This window comes from Chaetura pelagica, unplaced genomic scaffold, assembly GCF_000747805.2.
Source record: "Chaetura pelagica isolate M959 unplaced genomic scaffold, ChaPel_1.0 scaffold116, whole genome shotgun sequence".
Taxonomy (NCBI): Eukaryota; Metazoa; Chordata; class Aves; order Apodiformes; family Apodidae; genus Chaetura; species Chaetura pelagica.
In genome coordinates, this window is record NW_009953655.1 from 30,202 (window position 1) to 50,516 (window position 20,315).

At 41.1% G+C, this 20,315-nt stretch overlaps 1 protein-coding gene across 1 annotated transcript in view; it reads right to left on the reverse strand.

The window, feature by feature from the left end:
* RMND5A (required for meiotic nuclear division 5 homolog A (S. cerevisiae)) overlaps nucleotides 1-19,354 on the reverse strand; it is a 24,027-nt gene extending 4,673 nt beyond the window's left edge. The window contains exons 1-7 of the mRNA XM_010000278.1: nucleotides 19,324-19,354; nucleotides 18,486-18,628; nucleotides 11,578-11,712; nucleotides 11,319-11,419; nucleotides 4,094-4,260; nucleotides 3,044-3,209; nucleotides 135-237 (exon numbers count right to left, since the gene is read on the reverse strand). Coding sequence (XP_009998580.1) covers nucleotides 135-237; nucleotides 3,044-3,209; nucleotides 4,094-4,260; nucleotides 11,319-11,419; nucleotides 11,578-11,712; nucleotides 18,486-18,628; nucleotides 19,324-19,354 — 846 coding nt within the window. The remainder of the gene's footprint in view (nucleotides 1-134; nucleotides 238-3,043; nucleotides 3,210-4,093; nucleotides 4,261-11,318; nucleotides 11,420-11,577; nucleotides 11,713-18,485; nucleotides 18,629-19,323) is intronic.
* Nucleotides 19,355-20,315: the final 961 nt, after the last annotated feature.

Below are 20,315 nucleotides of genomic sequence, written 5' to 3' on the forward strand. Positions count from 1 at the left end.
AGCAGGAAGATCCAAGGCCAGGAGCTGCTGGAGGTGGCAGCTGTGTGCAACATTCCTCAACATTCAGCACAAAATAAATCTTCAGAGTATTTGCCATTAGAAATCTGCCCTGGGATAGCTCAGCATCAACTCACCGGTAGCTCATCCTTCTGGTTCCAAACACCTGTGCACTGCCTTTGTTCAATAACAGCCTTGATATTAATTAGAGCTGGTAATGCTACACAACCTGCTGAAAAACTGCAGAAAAAGGAAATGTTAACATAAGGTGCCTATTAGGAATCCAGCATTTTTCATCATTCTATTCTAAAGGTTAATTGGGACACAAGAGTGTTGTACTACTACAGTCAGTTCTTGTCTGTACTACTAAGCTCCCACCAAGTTTAACAAGCAAGAGTTTTGGAGCAGGTTATCAGTTACCCCTCATGTACTACATTCTGGACTGAAAACAATGGTTAATCCCACTCTGAATCTTGTTTTCTTGTATTGATTTTCTATACTACCTACTTTGATTTTGAGCTGTACAGAAGGAAGACATCATGTTAGCTTATACAGGCTAGTTGCTCTCCTAACTATGGAAGAGCATAGTCAGGGGAAGAGTTGCCACATAACCACATGTACACACAACCCATAATCCTTTAATTATATGTAATCACAATGTAAAGAAACATGTCTTTCCCCTTAACTTAAGAAAACAAATGTAGAAAAAAAACATAGGAAGGCAAGTGAAGGAAGGGAAGCACAGCCTGCAACAAGAATGACAGAATACAAGGAAACAAAGGCCCAACAGCTCAGTCTGCTCTGAGAGTCACCCATGACCAGAATGTACCACATTGTTTTGAAATATTTTACTATGTTACAAAAGAAAGTGACACTGAATTTCCACAAATTAACAGATGTTTTGATGAATTTAAGTCTCATGACAGTATTATAGACCTGGAAGTCAGCAGCAACTGAAACAGGATTTGACCTTGGTATCAGCCCAGCTGTTTCTCTGGCAGATTATTTTACTATTTGTGTAAATGTTATTGTCTACAGAAATCAACCTTCCTCTCCACTCTTGCATCTCCTGCTACTTGCTTTTATGTTTCTGCAGGAACATACTGACTAGTTTACTTGGGAGGGAAGGGCCTGAAACCTATGAATCTCATCTAAGCTAAAACACAAAACAACAACCAAAAAATCATATGCCTCATCTCCAACTGGCAATTTTAACCCTTGCGCTTTGCTTTTTGGTTGTTTCAGCCCTGTGTGTACCTGTGTTAAACCTGGGGATAGTTTACACATAGGATTTGTAGGCATGAAAGCATTACTGCTTTAATGGTTCTGTATTAAAATCTCTCTGGAAAAACCCTTTAGGAGTAGAACAAATGAAGTAACCAGCAAACAGAAATGGCATCCTGTAGGTCTCAGAGATCCTGAGCCACAAGTTCCTTAATACAACAAGAGTTTTCCCTGTGTCTCCACACAATAACTCAGACCATGAGGCCTGTACAGGACTAAATAAATACAGAAGCCAATCAGCCTTAAAAAAAGGGACTATTACTCATGTTCTAGAAAGCAATATACTTTATAGCAGGGATTTAACGTCAAGCTGGTTTAATTTTTATAGGATTTGCAGCACTCAAAGGTCACGCCAGTTTAGAACAGTCTTGTTTACGACAAAAGTATCGACACCACCTGATACAGTAAATACATTTCAGTGCAATCAATTTCACAGCAGGCATAAAGCAAGTGTCCAACCAATCCAAACATCAATAACAGGGATTTACCACTTCACCAAAAACCTCTTGGCCATTTGCACTTGAAAATTCTATTACAGCATCAGCGCACAAGCAATTAAAATGTAAAGGATTGCTGCTAATTTGACTGAATCAGGGGAAAGATAAAAACCAAAAAATAGAGATTGAAACGTTAGGTATCTTAAAACCCTCAAACTGAAACTCATAACGTTTATTGAGACACTGGCCCAGGTTGTCCAGAGAAGCTGTGGAAGCTCCATCCTTGGAAGTGTTCAAGGCCAGGTTGGATGGGGCTTGGAGCAACCTAGTCTGCTAGGAGGTGTCCATGCCCATGCAGGGGGGGGTTGGAATGAGATGGTCTTTAAGGTTCCTTCCAATACAAATACTATGACTGTAGAAAGACAATTTGAAAGTGCTCCTTTTGTTGCTTCTGTTGTGTTTTGTGATGCAAACAGGAGCAGAAGAAGACATGACAATTCAGAGCTCTCAGCAAAGCACAGAAGTCTAATAATAGTAACATGAACAATAAAAAGAAAAAAAAGTCAGAACAAGCAGTGAAAAAAAAGACGTACTGAAGTTTCTGCTAAGTACCCAATCTAGCCCAGAAAGACATACAATTTATTTTCTGTTTCATGTCTGAAATGAAAATGAGAACATCGCTCAAGTACATCAGGGGAACTGACATCCAAAGGCTAAGTGTCAGCTAATCTGGTTTATCTTTAAAGAAGCTAGAAGGAGATTAGGTTCATTTTCCTTCACATTTCCAACAGCCTCCTACAGATTTGCATTTTGTCAGATTAGCTACTGAGCTTGAAAGTGCTTCTCTCTTCTTTGCAAACAAGGTCCAGCAAACAATTTGGAAATTTTAGAAGTTGAAATCACAACAAAATGCCCAGGAACTCTTCTAAGGAGAAGACAGGTAAAATAATGTGTGGATTAAAAACCAAGATCATCAAATGCTGACATAATTATGGCCAGGGCTTTCTGCAGTGAAACAGCAGGGGCACTTCTCACACTGTAGGAATAACTGGCTGATGGCCATCCTCATCTTCTGCACTGATGTCTTATGTACAAGAGCCAAATTGCATTTACAAATGCTTCTTGAACTGCAAAGATGCAGAGTAAGGTACAGCACACAGTAACCTCTGATTTCTAATTTTTGTTAAGTTAATTGTAACCACACTCTTCACTTGATACCAGCTAGGTGAGGCTACTTCTCAAAAGCCATTTCTTTTGTCCAAGACAAGAAAAAAGAAACCAGAAGACAAATACCTGGTCTTAAAAGCAAATGAAAAGCAGCATACCTAACACTGAGAGGTGATTCAACCGAGAGCCCCAGCAGAGCACAGGCATCTCTTGTGAAGATGTCACAGATGTCCGCCCACTGGTTTGCATCTAAGAGATGAACGTAGGGGGAGTTCTCGATGCCTTGCCGCAGATACACCAGGCTGCCCATCAACACCTGAATATCTGCAGGGACCAGGAACAGGCAGGTATTTGATGCTAAGAATAACAAAGCTGGTTGCCTACAGTTGTGGCTTTCAGATGGAGGACAGACAGATAAGCTGTATTGATGATACACATCCTCCCCTCTAAAAAATACAATTATAGCCATGAAAGAACTGGTATCAACAGCTACAAGAGCTCCAGGCCACTATGGACAGACTCCCAGGGGGTCATCTGCCCCTCTACAACAACTTGTATGCTGCCTAGTAATTTGCTTCAAATGGGTTTATACTTTTGGCAAAGCCTAAAAAATCTGGCTTTACTCAAATTTCCTTTAAGATGGCTCACTTAACTCACATATTCCTCATTTTTCAAAAGGTTTAATTTCTTTTTGTATTACCCCACACAGCAGAAAACAGCAGAAGACAATTCCAATAATGTTTCTAGCACCTTACACCCTGGCAACAGGCCTATTTTATGTGTCATCTAAGTATTATTCATTTAATTTAAGTGTTCAAGGCCAGGCTGGATGGGGCTCTAAGCAACCTGACCTAGTGGGAGGTATCCCTGCCTGTGCAGGGGGGCTGGAACTAGATGATCTCCCTTCCAACCCAAACCATTCTAAGATTCTCTGATTCTATGACCATTACTTAAAGAGTCAAAAAACTTCCATTGAAGCAAATATGCAGACAAATTAAAACCTAATTTTGCATCCCCTTTAAAAATAAACAAGGGGGTTTAAAGAGGAGTTAATTCAAATCATAAGAATGCAGGTTATACATGTTATATACAAAAATATGAAACCTCTAACAAAATGAAAATAATGGTGTAAAAGACATTTGGAGCACGAATAAGATTTTACTATGAGGTGCCATATCTAAATGCTTTAAATGTCATCTAAAACTTACCTTTCTGATGATTTAGGGCAAAGGGCTGGAAGTTTTTTGCATACTGAAGTGCTTCTCTTTGATTTGCTGTTCCACCCATCAATAAGCTAATGAAATATAATCTGTGAAGTTTAAATTCCAACGAACTGTTCTGTGCCATAAGCATTTCTCTGTTGGATACTGCCCACCTAGAAGAAAGGAGGAGGCTCAATGAGACATGACATTCAGAGTAATTAGAGTGTCAGCCTACACTGTATTAAATTATTACAATTATCAAACATCTATTTCAAGGAGAATATGATGGTTCCCTGAAATTCTCTGAGTTTATATGGAGCACAGAAAGTGACAAGACTCTTCATGAGTTAACAGAGCTACACAAGGCACACAACACATGAACAATGGTGCTTCTGGGGCTGCTGCACAGGGTGACCTCTGCAAAATTCAGCACCCTCTGGCAGGAAGGTAAGGCTGAATGAGACACAATATAAGGTAGAAATAGCTAAAACCTACTGTATTTTGATTAATACCACTTTCACTGAACCTTTAAGAACTGAATATAGTCTTCAGCTGCACGTTAAAAAGTTTTACCAAGCCTTTCAAGAATATATTTTCCAACTTCCTCATTCACCAAGCATTTTTTCTAAGCCACTGTGTTTATATGTATGTGCATGGTTGCCCTGGAGAGGGGAAGTGTATCTACTGAGGCTTCAAAGATAGATATTGTCAAGATCTTACAATGGAAGGCAGGAGGAAGAGCAATCAGTTTAAGTATTATCCTGTACCCTGCTTAAACTCTGCTTTCTGTGTTACTCTCAACTTGAACAATAAAAATATTTCTCACTTTCTGGGTCTCACTCACCATGACAACACTAACATTTGGCTCCCAAATAACATGGAAGAATTCTTAAACATGCATCAAGTAAAAGAAACAGGAATTTTCAAAGCATTTCATAAATAGCTATTCTATTATTTAGATTTTATCCATCCATTTCTTGGCTTTTTGGGGTCTTTTTTGGTGTGGTTTGGTTTTCTTCCTTTTGATTAAACTTAGGCCTAAATCAATCCAAACTTTCTCTTAAGAAGTTTTAATGTTTGTCAGCACATCTGTTAGTCATTAGCATTAATTAGTTACACTATTTTCACTGTGGGGCCCCATTAAGCAAAGAGCTTTTCACTCTTCAGCAAGTGAGGTATAGTCTTTTTTCCCTTAAAAAAAGGGGTATGCAAGGCTTCTGTTCTTTTAACCAACACTAGAAGAAGAAAATTCAGCATTCAATGCAAGTTACCCTTCTGCATTAAGATGCAGTGTTAATGAGCAAGCATCCACTTTCAATTTGTTGTGGTGAAAGTGTCAGGAGCCTGACTTTACTGGCAAGGCTTTGGAATGACATCAGTAACCTTTCAGTAGGAAACAGTGGGAAATGGAGCCTTTGAACTAAGGACAAGCTCTACTGTCCCTCATTTCAAGCAGTTTCAGATGAGCAACCTCAGAAGAATGTCAACACTAAACTACATGGGTTGTCTGGGGGGTTTCTGTAAGTAGTGTCCATGGTTTAAACCAGGTATAGTGGCAATAAAGCTCACTCCCAACTAAGAAAACAAGAGCCTGATGTTAACAGCCATAGACCAATAACCAGCTAGAAGAGAAAACTATTCTTAATAAACAGTAAGACTAGTATCAGTTCACAGTCCCACTAATGAGACACTAATCTGTATTGCATCAAAAGACAGGCATCAAAAGAGCCTCCCTCCTCTCCCTGCCAATATCTGCAACCACATGACATGATGCTTCATCTTGCTGAGATTGAGTCTGTTTTTCCAAATTAGCTTTTAGACAGGCTTTCCATTTTTAGCCCTTTGAGTGGCAGCACAGATTTGTGTCGGAAGAAAGCAGGCACAGAAGCCAGGCCTCAGGTGTTTGGTTTAGGACATGCTGTTCCTATTCCTAATGGAAAGACAAAAACAAGAAGTGAGGTTTAAAACACTCAACCCACATCCTCTCTACCACTGCCCAAAATCACAACACCTGTCTTCATGCCTTCTCTCCAAACAATGCTTTCAGAGTGTTTTCACTTCTGAGACTCAAATCCAGATGAAACTTCTAAAGTTTACAGTTTACTATTCAAACCACAGGTACACAGAGCTCTCCTCTAGTTCCCTCATGGGATTTAGTTAAACTGAGGAAGTGTGGTCTGGATAATAGGGTAGTGAGGTGGATTGTGAGCTGGTTGAAGGAAAGAAGCCAGAGAGTTATGGTCAACAGGACAGAGTATAGTTGGAGGCCTATATCAAATGGAGTCCTTCAGGGGTTGGTACTGGGACCAGAACTATTCAATATATTCATCAACGACCTGGATGAGAGAACAGAGGGCACTGTCAGCAAGTTTGCTGAGGACACTAAACTGGGAGGAGTGGCTGACACACCAGAAGGCTGTGCTACCATTCAATGAGACCTGGGCAGGGTGGAGAGTTTAATGAAATTCAACAAGGGCAAGCATAGAATCTTGCAGCTGGGGAAGAACAACCCCATGTACCAGTACAGGTTGGGGGCTGACCTGCTGAAAAGCAGTGTAGGAGAAAGGGACCTGGGGGCCCTGGTGGACAGAAGGATGACCATGAGCCAGTGATGTGCCCTTGTGGCCAAGAAGGCCAATAGCATCCTGGGGTGTATTAGAAAGGGTGTGGTTAGTAGGTTCCAGAGAAGTTCTCCTCCCCCTCTATTCTGCCTTGGTGAGGCAGGACAGGGAACTGCTGGGAAGAGTCCAGCACAGAGCCACAAAGATGATGGAGTGGAACATCTCCCTTATGAGGAAAGGCTGAGGGAGCTGGGCCTCTTTAGCTTGGAGGAGACTGAGGGACAACCTTGTTAATGTAATTACAAGTATGTAAAGGGCAAGTGTCAGGACAGAGCCAGGCTCTTCTCAGTGATGTCCAACAATAGGACAAGGGGCAACGGGTGCAAACTGGAGCTTAGGAGGTTCCATGTCATCATAAGGAAAACCTTTTTCATTGTGAGAGTGACAGAGCCCTGGGACAGGCTGCCCAGAGAGGCTGTGGAGTCTCCTCTGGAGACATTCAAAACCCGCCTGGACACGTCCCTGTGTGATGTGCTCTGGGTGATCCTGCTCTGGCAGGGGGGTTGGACTGGGTGATCTTTCCAGGTGCCTTCCAACCCATAAGATTCTGTGACTCTGTTAATTTCACAAAGCCTAGAAAAGATTAAATTTACTTTGAACTATATCCCCATAGGCCCCAGCAAACACCAGTACCTGTCTGCTTTGCTGCTTTACAGACATAAAAGACAGTACCCCTTCCCCAGGGAATTACAGTCAAAACCCTGAGGCTGTAAGTAATTCCCACCAGACCTTTACATGGAGACCCACCAGGGCTCAGAAGGGTCAGAATCCACCCAGAAAGAACCTATGGATTTCCCTCCCCATTACAAAGTTACAATGCGAAAAGTCACTGGAAATGAATGGGATCCTGCAGAGGTACAGAGAGTACATGGCTTAGGGTGCACAGTGGGTAGAAAGTCACACACCCCACAAAACAAACAAAACCCAAAATGTCATAGCCAGTTGTACTAAATTCAATTCTTAAGTTTAATATCTTTAAGTGTTAGAATTTGTATCCGTAAGAAAATCTAAAAAAACCCACAACCCTGCAGTTAGATTCTTTGTGGTTTTGGCTTTTTTTTGCAATCAGATATGAATACTAACTTCTCTCTGTCACCACAACAGGGCTTTCAAAGTCTTTCAAAACATGATTAATATGACAACTCCCCAGCCATGGCAGTGACCAGGAGCCACCCATGTTTGCTTTGCTTCCAAGGCTGAGTTAAACCAAGCACCAAATGCAGAGCACTGGCTGAGCCAGAGAGACTGGTTATGGCTTCTATTCCAACCTCCTGCAATTTTCCATGGGTAAACCCTGCTCAACTCCCCTTCCTGGTTGATGGAACTGTAATTAATTATCCTTGTCTAACAACCCCTTTCTGCTTCAACACCACTGTCAGTAGCCTAGCCCAGGAACAGGCCAGTTTGGGACTGCTTTTATGCACCCCTGTGCATAAGCTGCATTTACTGATGCAAACTGTAGCCATTTATTAGGTTTTTGCCCAGATAGCACAACACCAACTCTCTAAGCTCCTCTCACATAGAGGCCATCCCTCCAGGAGCAGCTTCCATCCTTCTGAACATTCACATCTGCTGAGAAATAATATTGGAAACACCTTCACTAGCATGTGAAAAAAAAACAGGCATGTAAGACACCAGTTACCTCCTAAACTGCACAGTCTTGTCACAGTTTGATCATCCTCACTAACAACCAAGTTTCCTACACAAACATCACTATAAATAAGGATCCTCAGTGCCCAGCAGCAGGCAAAGAGAAGCAGGGAGCTTTTGCACCGAGTTTAAACAGAATAAACATTATAAACAGAAATGAGACCGGGTGGGGGAGGGAGACCAGCCTCCAAGCTGTGCTGACAATATACCCTATTCTCTGTCCATTCAGCTGTCTTGGGAATAAAAGCTCCTTTGAAGAACAACCATGCTTTCTCCTTTGTTGGAAAAATATTTAAGACACTGCAGCAACTACAAGATATAACTAAGTAGCAATAAGTAAGGCAGAAGGCTTTGCTAACTGCAGCTAAAATGAATTTAGCGACTTCAAGTGAACTGGCTGTAACAGCAAGTTACTGTTCTACAATGTCCTTTGCAACAGCTCTGCTACTGTTTGAACCTCAAGAAATACACAGTGCAGCTGACATTAAACCCTGGTTCAGTTGGAACACCAGTCATTTCCATCTTGCTTTCCTTCATTGGCCAATTCAACAGCAATAAAACACCTGAGATTTCCACCTGTGTGACTAGATCCAAAGACCAACTGTTGAGGTCAAACTTTGCATGGCCCAGTGGCATAATCCATGATTTAGTTTATGAACACCACAGTTTGAATACCAGAGTATCCCTGCACAGAGGTTAGATGTCAGTGACCTCTGAATTGACATAACCCTGTTACATCATGTTAAAGGAAAACAAAATGTTTGTTGCTATGAAAATGTATTTAACTAATGCAAAAATGTAAATTTAAATGTATTAATTATGCTCTGGAATTAAACAGAATTTTTGACTATGCTTAGTTTTATTGTTTCTATTATTAAAAGGTCATTTCAAATATATATTTTTTTTTTTACTTACTTTTGAGACCAGCCTCTCACAACCTAAAAAACCCCCAGAAACACAGGGTTTGTTTGGAGTTTTCTCATTTTTAAAATAAAAGCTTAAATGGTACAACACTTACATATCCACTACTGAAAATCTAAACAGTAGCCCATGCCCACCCTCTTCACCATCCCTTTTAGCACCAGCTTACATGTCTAATGGCTGTAAAGTCTACTAAGATCAAGAAAATACCCTGCTCTAAGCGTATTTACTTCATTTGAGTGTTTAGCATTATCCACTGAGTTGAATGACCAGAATTGTTTTGCTCAGCAGAAATCTCTCACTAGCAGATCTCCCTCTCAGTCCAGGCTTCCAGCTAACGTACCACAGGGCTGTTGCCTGTTGAGGACACACCTCTCACCCAATGTTAACCAGCACCTACCTGGCAGCAGCAGCCTACAAAGCACACACCTATCCTTTCACTCCCTCATCCCACCCTGTGGTTCCTTATCTGGAAAGGAAGAGTGACTTGAGGAAAAGGGAGATCTGACACCAAGTCTTGTTCTGCTCACCCCAAGGGCCCAGTGAAGCTGCAAATACCTTAGTGATATCCAACACCTCTAATAAGTCCTGGTATCCTTTGTAACTGAACCTTTTAAATAGAATAAGGTTCACCAATGATTCACTATAAAGCTAAATAACACAGAATCATAGAACAGAATCTAGAATCATTAAAGTTGGAAGATCATCAAGCTCCAACCACCCTGCCATGAGCAGGGAACCCCACAACTAGATCAGGTTGCACAAAACCTCATCCAACCTGGCCTTAAAACCTCCAGGGATGGGGCATCAACAACCTCCCTGGGCAACCCATTCCAGTTCCTCACCACCCTTAGAGTGAAGAATTTCTTCCTAATATCTAATCTAAATCCCCCCTCTCTTAGTTTAAAACCATTACCCCTTGTCCTATCACTATCTTCTCTGATGAAAAGCCCCTCCCCAGCTTTCCTGTAGGCTCCTTTCAAGCACTGGAAGGTGCTCTAAGGTCTCCCCAGAGCCTTCTCTTCTCCAGGCTGAACACCCCAACTCCCTCAGCCTGTCTTCATAGCAGAGCTGCTCCAGCCCTTGGATCATCTTCATGGCCCTTCTCTGGACCCTCTCCAAAAGGTCTATTTATTTTTTGTGCTGAGGGCCCCAGAACTGTACACAATATTCCAGGTGGGGTCTCACCAGAGCAGAGCAGAGGGGCAGAATCCCCTCCCTGAACCTGCTGGCCACACTTCTGTTGATGCAGCCCAGGACACAATTGCCCCTCTGGGCTCCAGCACACACTGGTGGTTCATGTCGAACTTCTCATCAACTACCATCCCCAAGTCCTTCTCCTCAGGACTGCTCTCCAGCCATTCTCCCCCCAGTCTGTATTTGTGTCTGAGATTGTGCTGACCCAGGTGCAGGGCTCTGCACTTTGTCTTGTTGAACTTCATGAGGTTGGCATTGGCCCACCTCTCTGAGGTCCCTCTGGATGGCATCCCTTCCCTCTATAGTGTCAACCACACCACACAGCTTGGTATCATCAGCAAACTTGCTGAGGATACACTCAATCCCACTGTCTATGTCTCCAATAAAGATGTAGAACAGCACTTGTCCCAGTACTGACCCCTGAGGGACACTCATCACCTGCCTCCACTGGGGCACTGAACCCTTGACCACAACTCTCTGGGTGTGGCCATCCAGCAATTACTTATCCACTGAGTGGTCACACAATGGCAGACAACTGTTTCTCTTAAGTGATGTTCCTTCCCAAAACCTTCAATCAGCATCACAGATGATTAAAGTTAATCCTTAACCTAAGAGGATGACTCTTAGTGACTCTTAGCCATGGGCAAGGACACAGAGGAAACAAAAGAAGGCGGTAGGGGTTCATGTAGTAACAGACCTCTCAAAGGACAAATGTGGACACATCCAAAAATGCTGAAGACCATACTTAAAGTAGAAGATTTGTTAAAAGCACTCAGAACAAACAAACAAACAAAAAAAAAAAAAAAAAAAAAAGGGGGAGAAAAAACCCTGAGTAGACTCACTCTAATGCAGGTCGCAGAACTCGAACTTTTAATGCTTCCAATATTCGATTCAACTCCACAAACGGTTCTTTTTGACTTTGATCTATTGATAGGCCAGATTCCTGAAAAAAAAAAGGCAGTTTTTAGTTGAAGCATAAGAAAACATGAGATTAAGCTGCCATTTTGCTGACAGTTTAAGAACAAACACCCAAATAAGGATGCTAACCCAAAGCATCATTTCCCACGAGCGGTAACATTCAGCCTTTGCACTGATGGTTACCTGACAAAGCTCCTCGGCTACATCCAACATTCCCTGCCGGAAGAAGTGCTCCACCATCACCTCATTGAGGATTCTCTGGCTGTCAGCCTGCCAGCACCCATCTATCCCCACGCTGCTGATGTCTGAGTCAAAATTCTGAAACGTACAAACCAACAGTTAATAGGCTGGAACAAATGGCCCCACATCACTTTAATTCTGCAGGACACTTCCGTCTCCACCCTGATGCTTTCTGCCTCTTACTCAGTTGGCCTTCAACTACCTCCTGATCAAAGTGAAATCCATCTGTCAGCTGCTTCATTATCTCCTGTGCATAAAACAAATCCTTTAGCCTGCTCATTTCAAGTTTTAATATTATCCACTCTAAGGAACTGCACTGACAAATTACAGGTCTACCTAGCAAATTAGAAATCTAGACCATGATGCATTTTTGAAGAAAGTATCTGCAGAAAAGACTTCTTCTATATGTGAAAACTGAAAATGCATAGACATCAGAAAACAAAACTGTTTACACTGGAATCAAAAGTGTTATCAATGCTTCACTGTCATTACAGCACACCAAATAAGCAGGAAAAGCTTGAACTCGGAAATTGCTGATAGAGCTGTGACGTCAGCTGGAGGGGCAGACAATGCTGAAAAAGGAAAAAATCACTTCTTCCCTCCCCCAAACCACAATGAAATTCAAATCCCTGAAGATCTCCAACATCCCAGCAACAGGATAAGCTTTAAAGATCCAAGATATCTTTTACTGATTTAGCTGATCCTACTGCTGTGTATTTTTAGGCGAGTGCCCTACAGACATATTCCAGGAATAAGTAAAAATACTGTCACAGTGACTCTTTAGTAACACTTGGCACTCTGCCTATTGGCAGTAGGAGAGCAACACTTATTCTAACCCATTATATAAAACAGGATTTTAACTGCTAATATGTTTATGACTGAGGCAGAGAGGCTAATCTGAATAAAAATCCTCACCTATTGCCTCCAACAAACCTCTTGCAAAAGTAGTAGAGTCTAGAAGTCAGCACACTGCTTGCTGCCTGACCTGACATTTTAGTAACTATGGCTCCCTTCCATTAAGGAAATTTGTATATCAAAAGTCTGGTGCAAACTGCAGTGCTTCAGCTGCAGCTCTGTGACAACTGACAGTCCTGCACAATATTGAAACACCCACCTAGCACAATACACACTTCTGTCAAACCAGGCAGAGCAAACAACACAAAGCTGATAGGAGCTGTCTGTCAACCATGTATTATTGGTTCCCCATCAGCCAGGACAATGCTGGAGAGGCAGGTTAGCAGATACTCAACCTGCTGTGGTATCTGCCAGTGCAGATAACCAACCACCTTCAGAGCAAAGCTGAGGTGACAGGGGCTAGGTTAGATTAGAACTTTGTATTCCATGGACATGGCTTCACTGGCTGGTGAACCAGAAGAGTCAGACCCTGTTTGCCAAAACACTGGCAACAGACATTTGCAGAGTGATGATGCCAAAAGCACTGGGGAGTCTACTGTCCATCTGCTTCAGAAGTTAAATTTAAGTCTCCTTGCAATTCAATTTAAAAAATTAGAGAACATCATCATGGTAGTTTCAGACTTTCACACCACGGAGCCACTTTTGCACCACTCAAGTCTCTCTTGCCCAGCTACACCTCACTGCTTTTCCTTAGGAGGTATCAAACACCTACCTACAATTCAGATGTCAGCCTCAAAACTGAAATTGCTGCCCTTCTAGGCTGGCTCTAGAGGACTGAAGTGGCATGCAGTGATTAGCTTCAGTAGACAGGTGCATGGGGACACCCCAATAGAGAGCGGATCAGCCCTTGAGAGGCAGCCTTACCAACCGTGAGCTGCCCACCCCTTAAATGGCAAGGGGGAAGTTAGAGGGGGCACAGCAGCATTTATCTGTAAAGCTTCTCATTCTTCCTTTCAGCAATTTGCACAGCACCTTCCTTTTCTTCACCACTTACTAATTTCCTTCATCAGCCACTCTCCACACCTCCTCTGTGTTGTGAGAAAGGGGCAGTCTTCTCATCCCTCCACACCTGGCTTCAAAACCACCACTCCCTTCAGGTCTCTCAGCAAACTTTCAGTAAAACACTAACTCAGGAAAGCAAACTGTCTCTTCCATCTTCAGGAAATGGTGGAGCAAGATGAGCATTTAAATTATTGCCATTGTTTCAAGTCTCAGTTAACAACATTTTCACTTCAGTGTCTTTTAACCTGTAAGCTCCTTGGCATGCTGCTTGTCTTTAAGCTGGAGCTTGAAAAAACTTACAACACCTTGAAGACTAAATAATACTGTTTTTATTCATGCCAACCCTTAAGCCTTTAAGGGTCACCAACATCCTTGGTGGTGGTCAGTATCACTGTCCAAACACCACTAGCAGGTAATATTTCCAACGAATAAACTTGCTTTTTTTACTTAAGATTCCAGGATGGGGATCATCAGTAGCCTAAAAGTTATTGACTTAAAGTTACTCCTCAAGCAATTAAGAGTCCTAGCAAAAGTAAAACCCATAAAAAAACTGTATTCTTCTGGGCAGTTAGCAACCCATCAGAGCTGAACCTATGCCTTAAACAGTGTCACACCCTTCTCACTGCTTGGGGGCAGAGGTGGCAGAGCCACTTACCTCAGCGTCTTCACAAAAAAAACACATTGTGTTCTGAAGCAACAAACCTACGAGCCTTGAGAACCTTCTCAAAACTCCATTGTAAATTAGAATCTAATAAAAAATGGTAACAATGAGTCATATCATTTCAACCTAGATGTGCTGTAGGTTCAACTCACATCATATAACCTGAGGACGTCCATTTTTTTTCTCCCCCATGCCCATTCTCTGATCAGACCAGTCTTGATCAGGTTCTCATTTCAATGTTTAAAATTTAGTTATTTTTAAACAATTTCTGAGGTCTTTATTATATCTGGGATTCTACACCTCTTGCCTCCTCTGGGTCCAGAGGAGACTGCACATATTACAGGGAGTGACTGTCACATGTCAGAACAAATTCCTGCTTGCATTTGGCTCACGTATTTCATCACTGTCACGCCTGCATGAGATGCTGGTGACGACATATCTGTTTCCTAAATGCCAACATTATGCTGATAGCATGTGGGGTTTAATAAGATTTCAAAAGTTGAAATAAATTCTGTAAGTTAAACTCCAGGCAGGCTATATTGTGGTTTTCAGGGTTTAAGCCTAGAAGAGCAACTGTGAATATTCCTGAGACACAAGCCTTTTTTGAAGAGCCTAACTAGGAAGCTTAAGGCTAAAACGTAGAATATTATGTGCTAAATATACCAGTGATAGAATGTAAAGTACATTACTGATAATTGCTGAAATGTGAGAAGGACTTTGAGTCATGCACACACACAAGCCAGACCACTTCAACCAAGATAAAACCTTCCATGTTACTAGTAACAACATGGTATTGTCCCAAATCTGGGTTCTGCACCCAATGTGCAAAACCCTGTCCACACACACAGTTGACATACTTGTTTTATTCCAGTTCTGCACAGACAGGGGTGCCAGGCTAGCACACCTTTTGAGAAATAAGCTGACTTTTGTATACAAAACAGCAATAAAGAGACTTCAGAGAAGGAAATGACTGGTTGGTCACTGTCACTCTTAACTCCACGTAACAAAGCAGAAATTTAACATCCTCTTATCTCGAAGTTCCTGCTGGGGTTTTTTTGAGATAGGGTTGCCATTGCCCACGTCTGAGGTCCCCAACTCCACCCATGACATAAGCCCACCTAGTTTCAGCATCTGGAATCTTTGTGACTGTTAACCCTTGCCTTTTGACAACAATATGAAGGATGATGATGATGAAGGGCAGTTTTATTGTCAGTCTCTCAGCTGAAATCACTTTGTGCACTCCTCCTTTCTCCTAAATTCTGACTCAAAATACAAATGAAATACATTTGTTTACCTCCTCTGTTCAATTTGTTGGTTCAGAGATAAAGCTCAACTTGCAAAGACCGTATTTATCTAGCTACATTCTTCACAGTAAAGGGTTTTTTTTGTTTGTACACAAGTTTTTACATGAAACATACACTAAAGTAAAAAGTAAAACGTCTACTTTCCCAAACCAAGGACTGGTTTACCGCGTTGGCTCTTTCAAAACAGGCTTAAAATTCAGCGAAAAAACTGAAGGAGTTACCATTTTCTCCACTTACTTTCCTGAATGAGGGCATTTAACCCCTACTCAGACAGCTTGCTCGAGGCAAAACATGTACTGGCCTCATCAAACACGCTTTGAGATTAATTCAAATCGTTCCAGAAGAGTGATTGATTTACCGGGAGACTGATTAACGAGCTACCTGTTAAGAGCTTGCTTAAACAATAGTGACATGACGAGTTCTGGAAGCAGAGCAGATGCCAATACAATGAAGAAAAAACTGGATGTAAACGTTGCTTTTCAAAGGAGAAAATGCTCTTTGGAAGAAAGGATAACCCTCCATGGATCACATGCATGCAAATCCACGTGGAACTATTATGAAAAAATGTTTAGATTACTAGATAAACTCTCCAGGAACTGCTAACTAAAAAGCAGCACACAAAGTTCACATTTTAAACGCGGTTTGTAATTTATGCCAAATTTGAACTTTATTATTCCAACGTTTAGGAGCTTCTGTTCTCAGAGTGAACTCTGCAGGAAGACAAACTTAGGCCACATCCAAGTTCATAAGCAAGGACTACACTAATTTAAAAACCGACTAGATTTAAGTTTATATATGGGCATAATGCTGCCTCAGCAATGGAAAAAAATTCCATAATTTTCCACAAGCAGATAATACAGCAAGTTATTTCAAAAGCCAAGATTGTTAAGGAGGAAGTTTGTTGATGCCACGTGTAGCAACAATTGCCATTTAGATGTGTCACATAAAACTGGTACCAATATTAGCATGTTTCCCAATCTCCAATCAGTCAACACGAGTTATTTACCCATGCCTGAGCACATGGAGCTAGGAAGACAATACGTGGTGTTCTAGTTGTTAATCTGTCTATAAAATAAATGAGGAAAAATGCTGGAATGAGAATGTACACATGACAGAAACAAAACTCCAATCTCATGAACCCAAGCAAAGGGCTGTGCTTCTTTAAATTCCAACCAGCATTTTAGTTAGGAAGCAGTAATATTTTGCCTGGAATGTGCCGAGCACCAACTCACTACATCAATTACACTTAATTACTTCTATTGGTTTAAGCTTAAGTGTATTATGGGGCAGGAATGAGGGGAGGGTAATTTCAATAGGCTATGGGACTTGATGCCAACAAAGACTTTGCTAGCAGGTTTCAAATATATTTTCCATCAGGACAGGGAAATTATACTAAGAAGATATGGAAGATTTCCTTCCAATGTCACTGTCCAGGGGAGCATTAAATTCCACTTAGATTTAAACATTACATCTATCCATCTGTCAAACAGGCCAAGAACAGGGCACACTTCAGGGTACATTTTAAAGTAGTTCCCTTCACACATTTATATTACGGAAAGCAAAACTCAAACTACTTGCACTCCAAAATAAAACAGAAAAACAGGAAATTCATCTTTGAGACAATGCTGACTGATGTTCTGAACTTGATGAAAATACATCCTCCATTATCAGCAGGGCTGCTTCCAATCTTTTGATCTGAACATCACAGACACTAAGCAAGATTGAAAATCCAGAGGAATGAGCACACTGACTACAGCAAATTTTTGAACACCTCACTGAAACAGTTCTGACACTCAGCAGGCACAGAGCAGATTAGTGGTGTCCTTTCAACTATTTTACAAAACCACACTTCCGAAATTTTAAAAATGCTTTTATGTACAAGTATCCCTTTCCAAAGAAAATTAGTAAATAAAACAGCAGGACAGAAACAACACTGGAAAAACTGTACACGACAACTGAAAGAACAATTTGGAGATCAGACACACATCTAAACTTTATTTAAAGTTTGCAAATGTTTTTTTCCTTTGGCTTCTAAGAAATACTAATTTCCACTGATGGACTTGGCAATGTTAGGTTTATGAGTGGACTTGATGATCTTAAAGGTCCTTTCCAACCTAAACGATTCTGTGATTCCCACTCTCTAGATACAACCTCAGGCTGCTCTATCTCAGATTATTTAAAGGAAAAAGGTACAGCCAAACTGAAATCAGTGTGTCTGTTCCAAGTCCACTTGCTAAAGCAGAATAGGAAAGCTTCAAACTTAGGACAAGATTACACAGATTTATTTCAGGCTCCAAGCCAGTAATAAGGATGGAATTTTACTCTAGTTAATTGGTTTAGATACAGCAGCAAGGATTAGAGACAGATGCATCCTTAAGCTTTTGATAAGGGTGGTGCTTGGATTAAAGCTCTTAGTACAAAGTTTGAGCCCTCTGTAATGGGTCAATCACAGTGACAAGCAAAAAAATCACAGTTGCACAGACATTATGCTCAATAATGCAGCACTAGGTACTTTGTCTCCCCATTGCACCACTGTTAAATTATACTTAAACAGATCCTCATTAGTAAGAGTTTAAATGAGAGTCCCAAAGGATGAGTATTCTGTAATGCTGCAAGCATATTTGGATGAAAAAATTCATGTACTAGTGTCATCCTCGGTAAGATTATAAAGTGCACTTCAAATAAAATGTTTAGTCAGTCAACATAACCATGTTCTGATATTAACCTATCACACGTAGGGCAAATTATCTTGGAAATAAAGATATTTGAGCTGCCTCAGAAGCAGGATTCAGCATACAAACAAGTTCTGAAAGCAAGTACTATGCACCCCACAGTCTTGCCTCTGCCCCAAGGCTATGCTTCTGCAGTTGACAGGAAGATTTAATTGAGATTAACTGTAACATAGATCAAAATTCAGTAAAGCAGGGGACACATCACCTAATAACCCAATCAAATCACAACATAAATACCTTATCAATGGCTTTTCCAACTCGGGATACGCTGCTGTGAATGTCTTTATGATCAGAGGCCAGTTTCTGAACTGTGTCTTTTATTCTTTTGCAACACTGTGTCATAACAAGTGAAATTGTCCCCGATAAGTCTCCATCTTGATCTAGACAAAAGAGAAGAAAATTACTAACTGTGTTATAAACACATGATAACACTAGATCTCTCAAGATGCACCAACGTTTAAAGACAAGGGATGGTATTAAAAGAGAGAAATGCAACCCAGAGAGTATTGCCAAAGCAGGATCATTTTAAATGAAGATGTACAGGACATGGCTCACCCATGGAATTAGGAATCCAGTCGGGTGCACAGTAACACTGAACAAGTACAACAGCTTAAAAAATTCATGGAAAGATCTCATGTGTCTCTGTCACAGCAGATTAATAAACACATCTCAAAGAAACACGTCAATCCAAAAATGTCTCATGGTATAATAGGAAGCTACTGAACCCACTACAGGATCGGTTTTCTTTTAGACAGTTCCCTGAAGATACATCCAAACATCACATTTAACTTTCACAAGATGCAAGCAAAATTTGGATGAGAAGCAGCCCATGAACAGCCTGGATGTGAACACCAGATCCACTCTTTCTTGTTGTAAGACTAATTTTCCAGAAACTGTGACATTTTCAAACCAATGTGCAACCAACAGGTGCAATGCCTTACACCCTTCATGCCTCAACTCCTCAGTAGCTTTAGTCAGAAAAAAAAAAAGCAATACACTCTTTTGTGCTTTACTCCAGTCCTTTCTTCCAGCTTTCCATTTCAAAATACAAGGAGAATCCCTTTTCCAGTCCTACCTCTGAAATTCTCTCCTTCTTTAAAGTTCATTCTACATTATTTTTCCTTTAGGGACACAGACTTAGCAGCCTTCAGCTGCACAGGAAGGATAACCTGGGGGGGGACAGCAGCCCAGAAATGCTTCCCTAATATTCCGGATCCAAATTCTTCATATGAGAAAAATAATAAAATTAGCAAAATACCTCTTTAGGAGAAAGACTTAAAAAGCAACCATGCTTTCCACAGTTTGTTCCTCTCTCATTTTGTATTTTAACACACCTTTGGTTTCAGCAGCATGTCAGAGTCTAGTTTCTGGTTTCCCATGGAAAGCCAACTGCAGGTTCATTGAACTGCTGCTGCTCCTGCAGGACCAACAACTCAAACCCAACAGAAACTAACTCTTAGGAATGTACCACTAGCAACATGCCTCTGTCAAGAGCAAAGGAAATCCAGAAAAGAAGCTGTCATCATTGGTTGTATGTAATAATTTACCAGCCACTTATTCTAGATACCTTCCTTTGTGCATCCCAACTCTCCATCCTGCTGCTGTGAACAGCAGAAACAACTTCTGTTGTTAACACACTAGAACTAGCTCATCTCTAGAAAAGTAAACAGCTCCTGTTCATCCCTGCAAGCGCAAGCTGAGGAAGCTTTAACAGCATTTTTGCAACAGTCAGAGCTTTTAAGAAAAGAAGAAAAAATAGAAAAAGAAAAGCTCTACAGTTCCATGAAGCAAACGATCACCTCCCAGGTGCACAGGGCTCTGTATTTTTCCTAGTGGATAAGTGAGGAGTTACAGGATCAGTATCTCTGCAGTGCATGTTCACTAACTTGATTCTATATATCCTGAATTAAAACCAAAAATCGCACTCAGCTATTCCATAAATTTAGCCTCCTAAAGTTATTTCAAGAATAATCACTATTTCTCAGTTGCTGTTTAATTTTTAGAGCAGACATTTAAAATCACATCAAGGGTCTTAAATAACTGTCTCACGACTGTTGCCAAGACAAA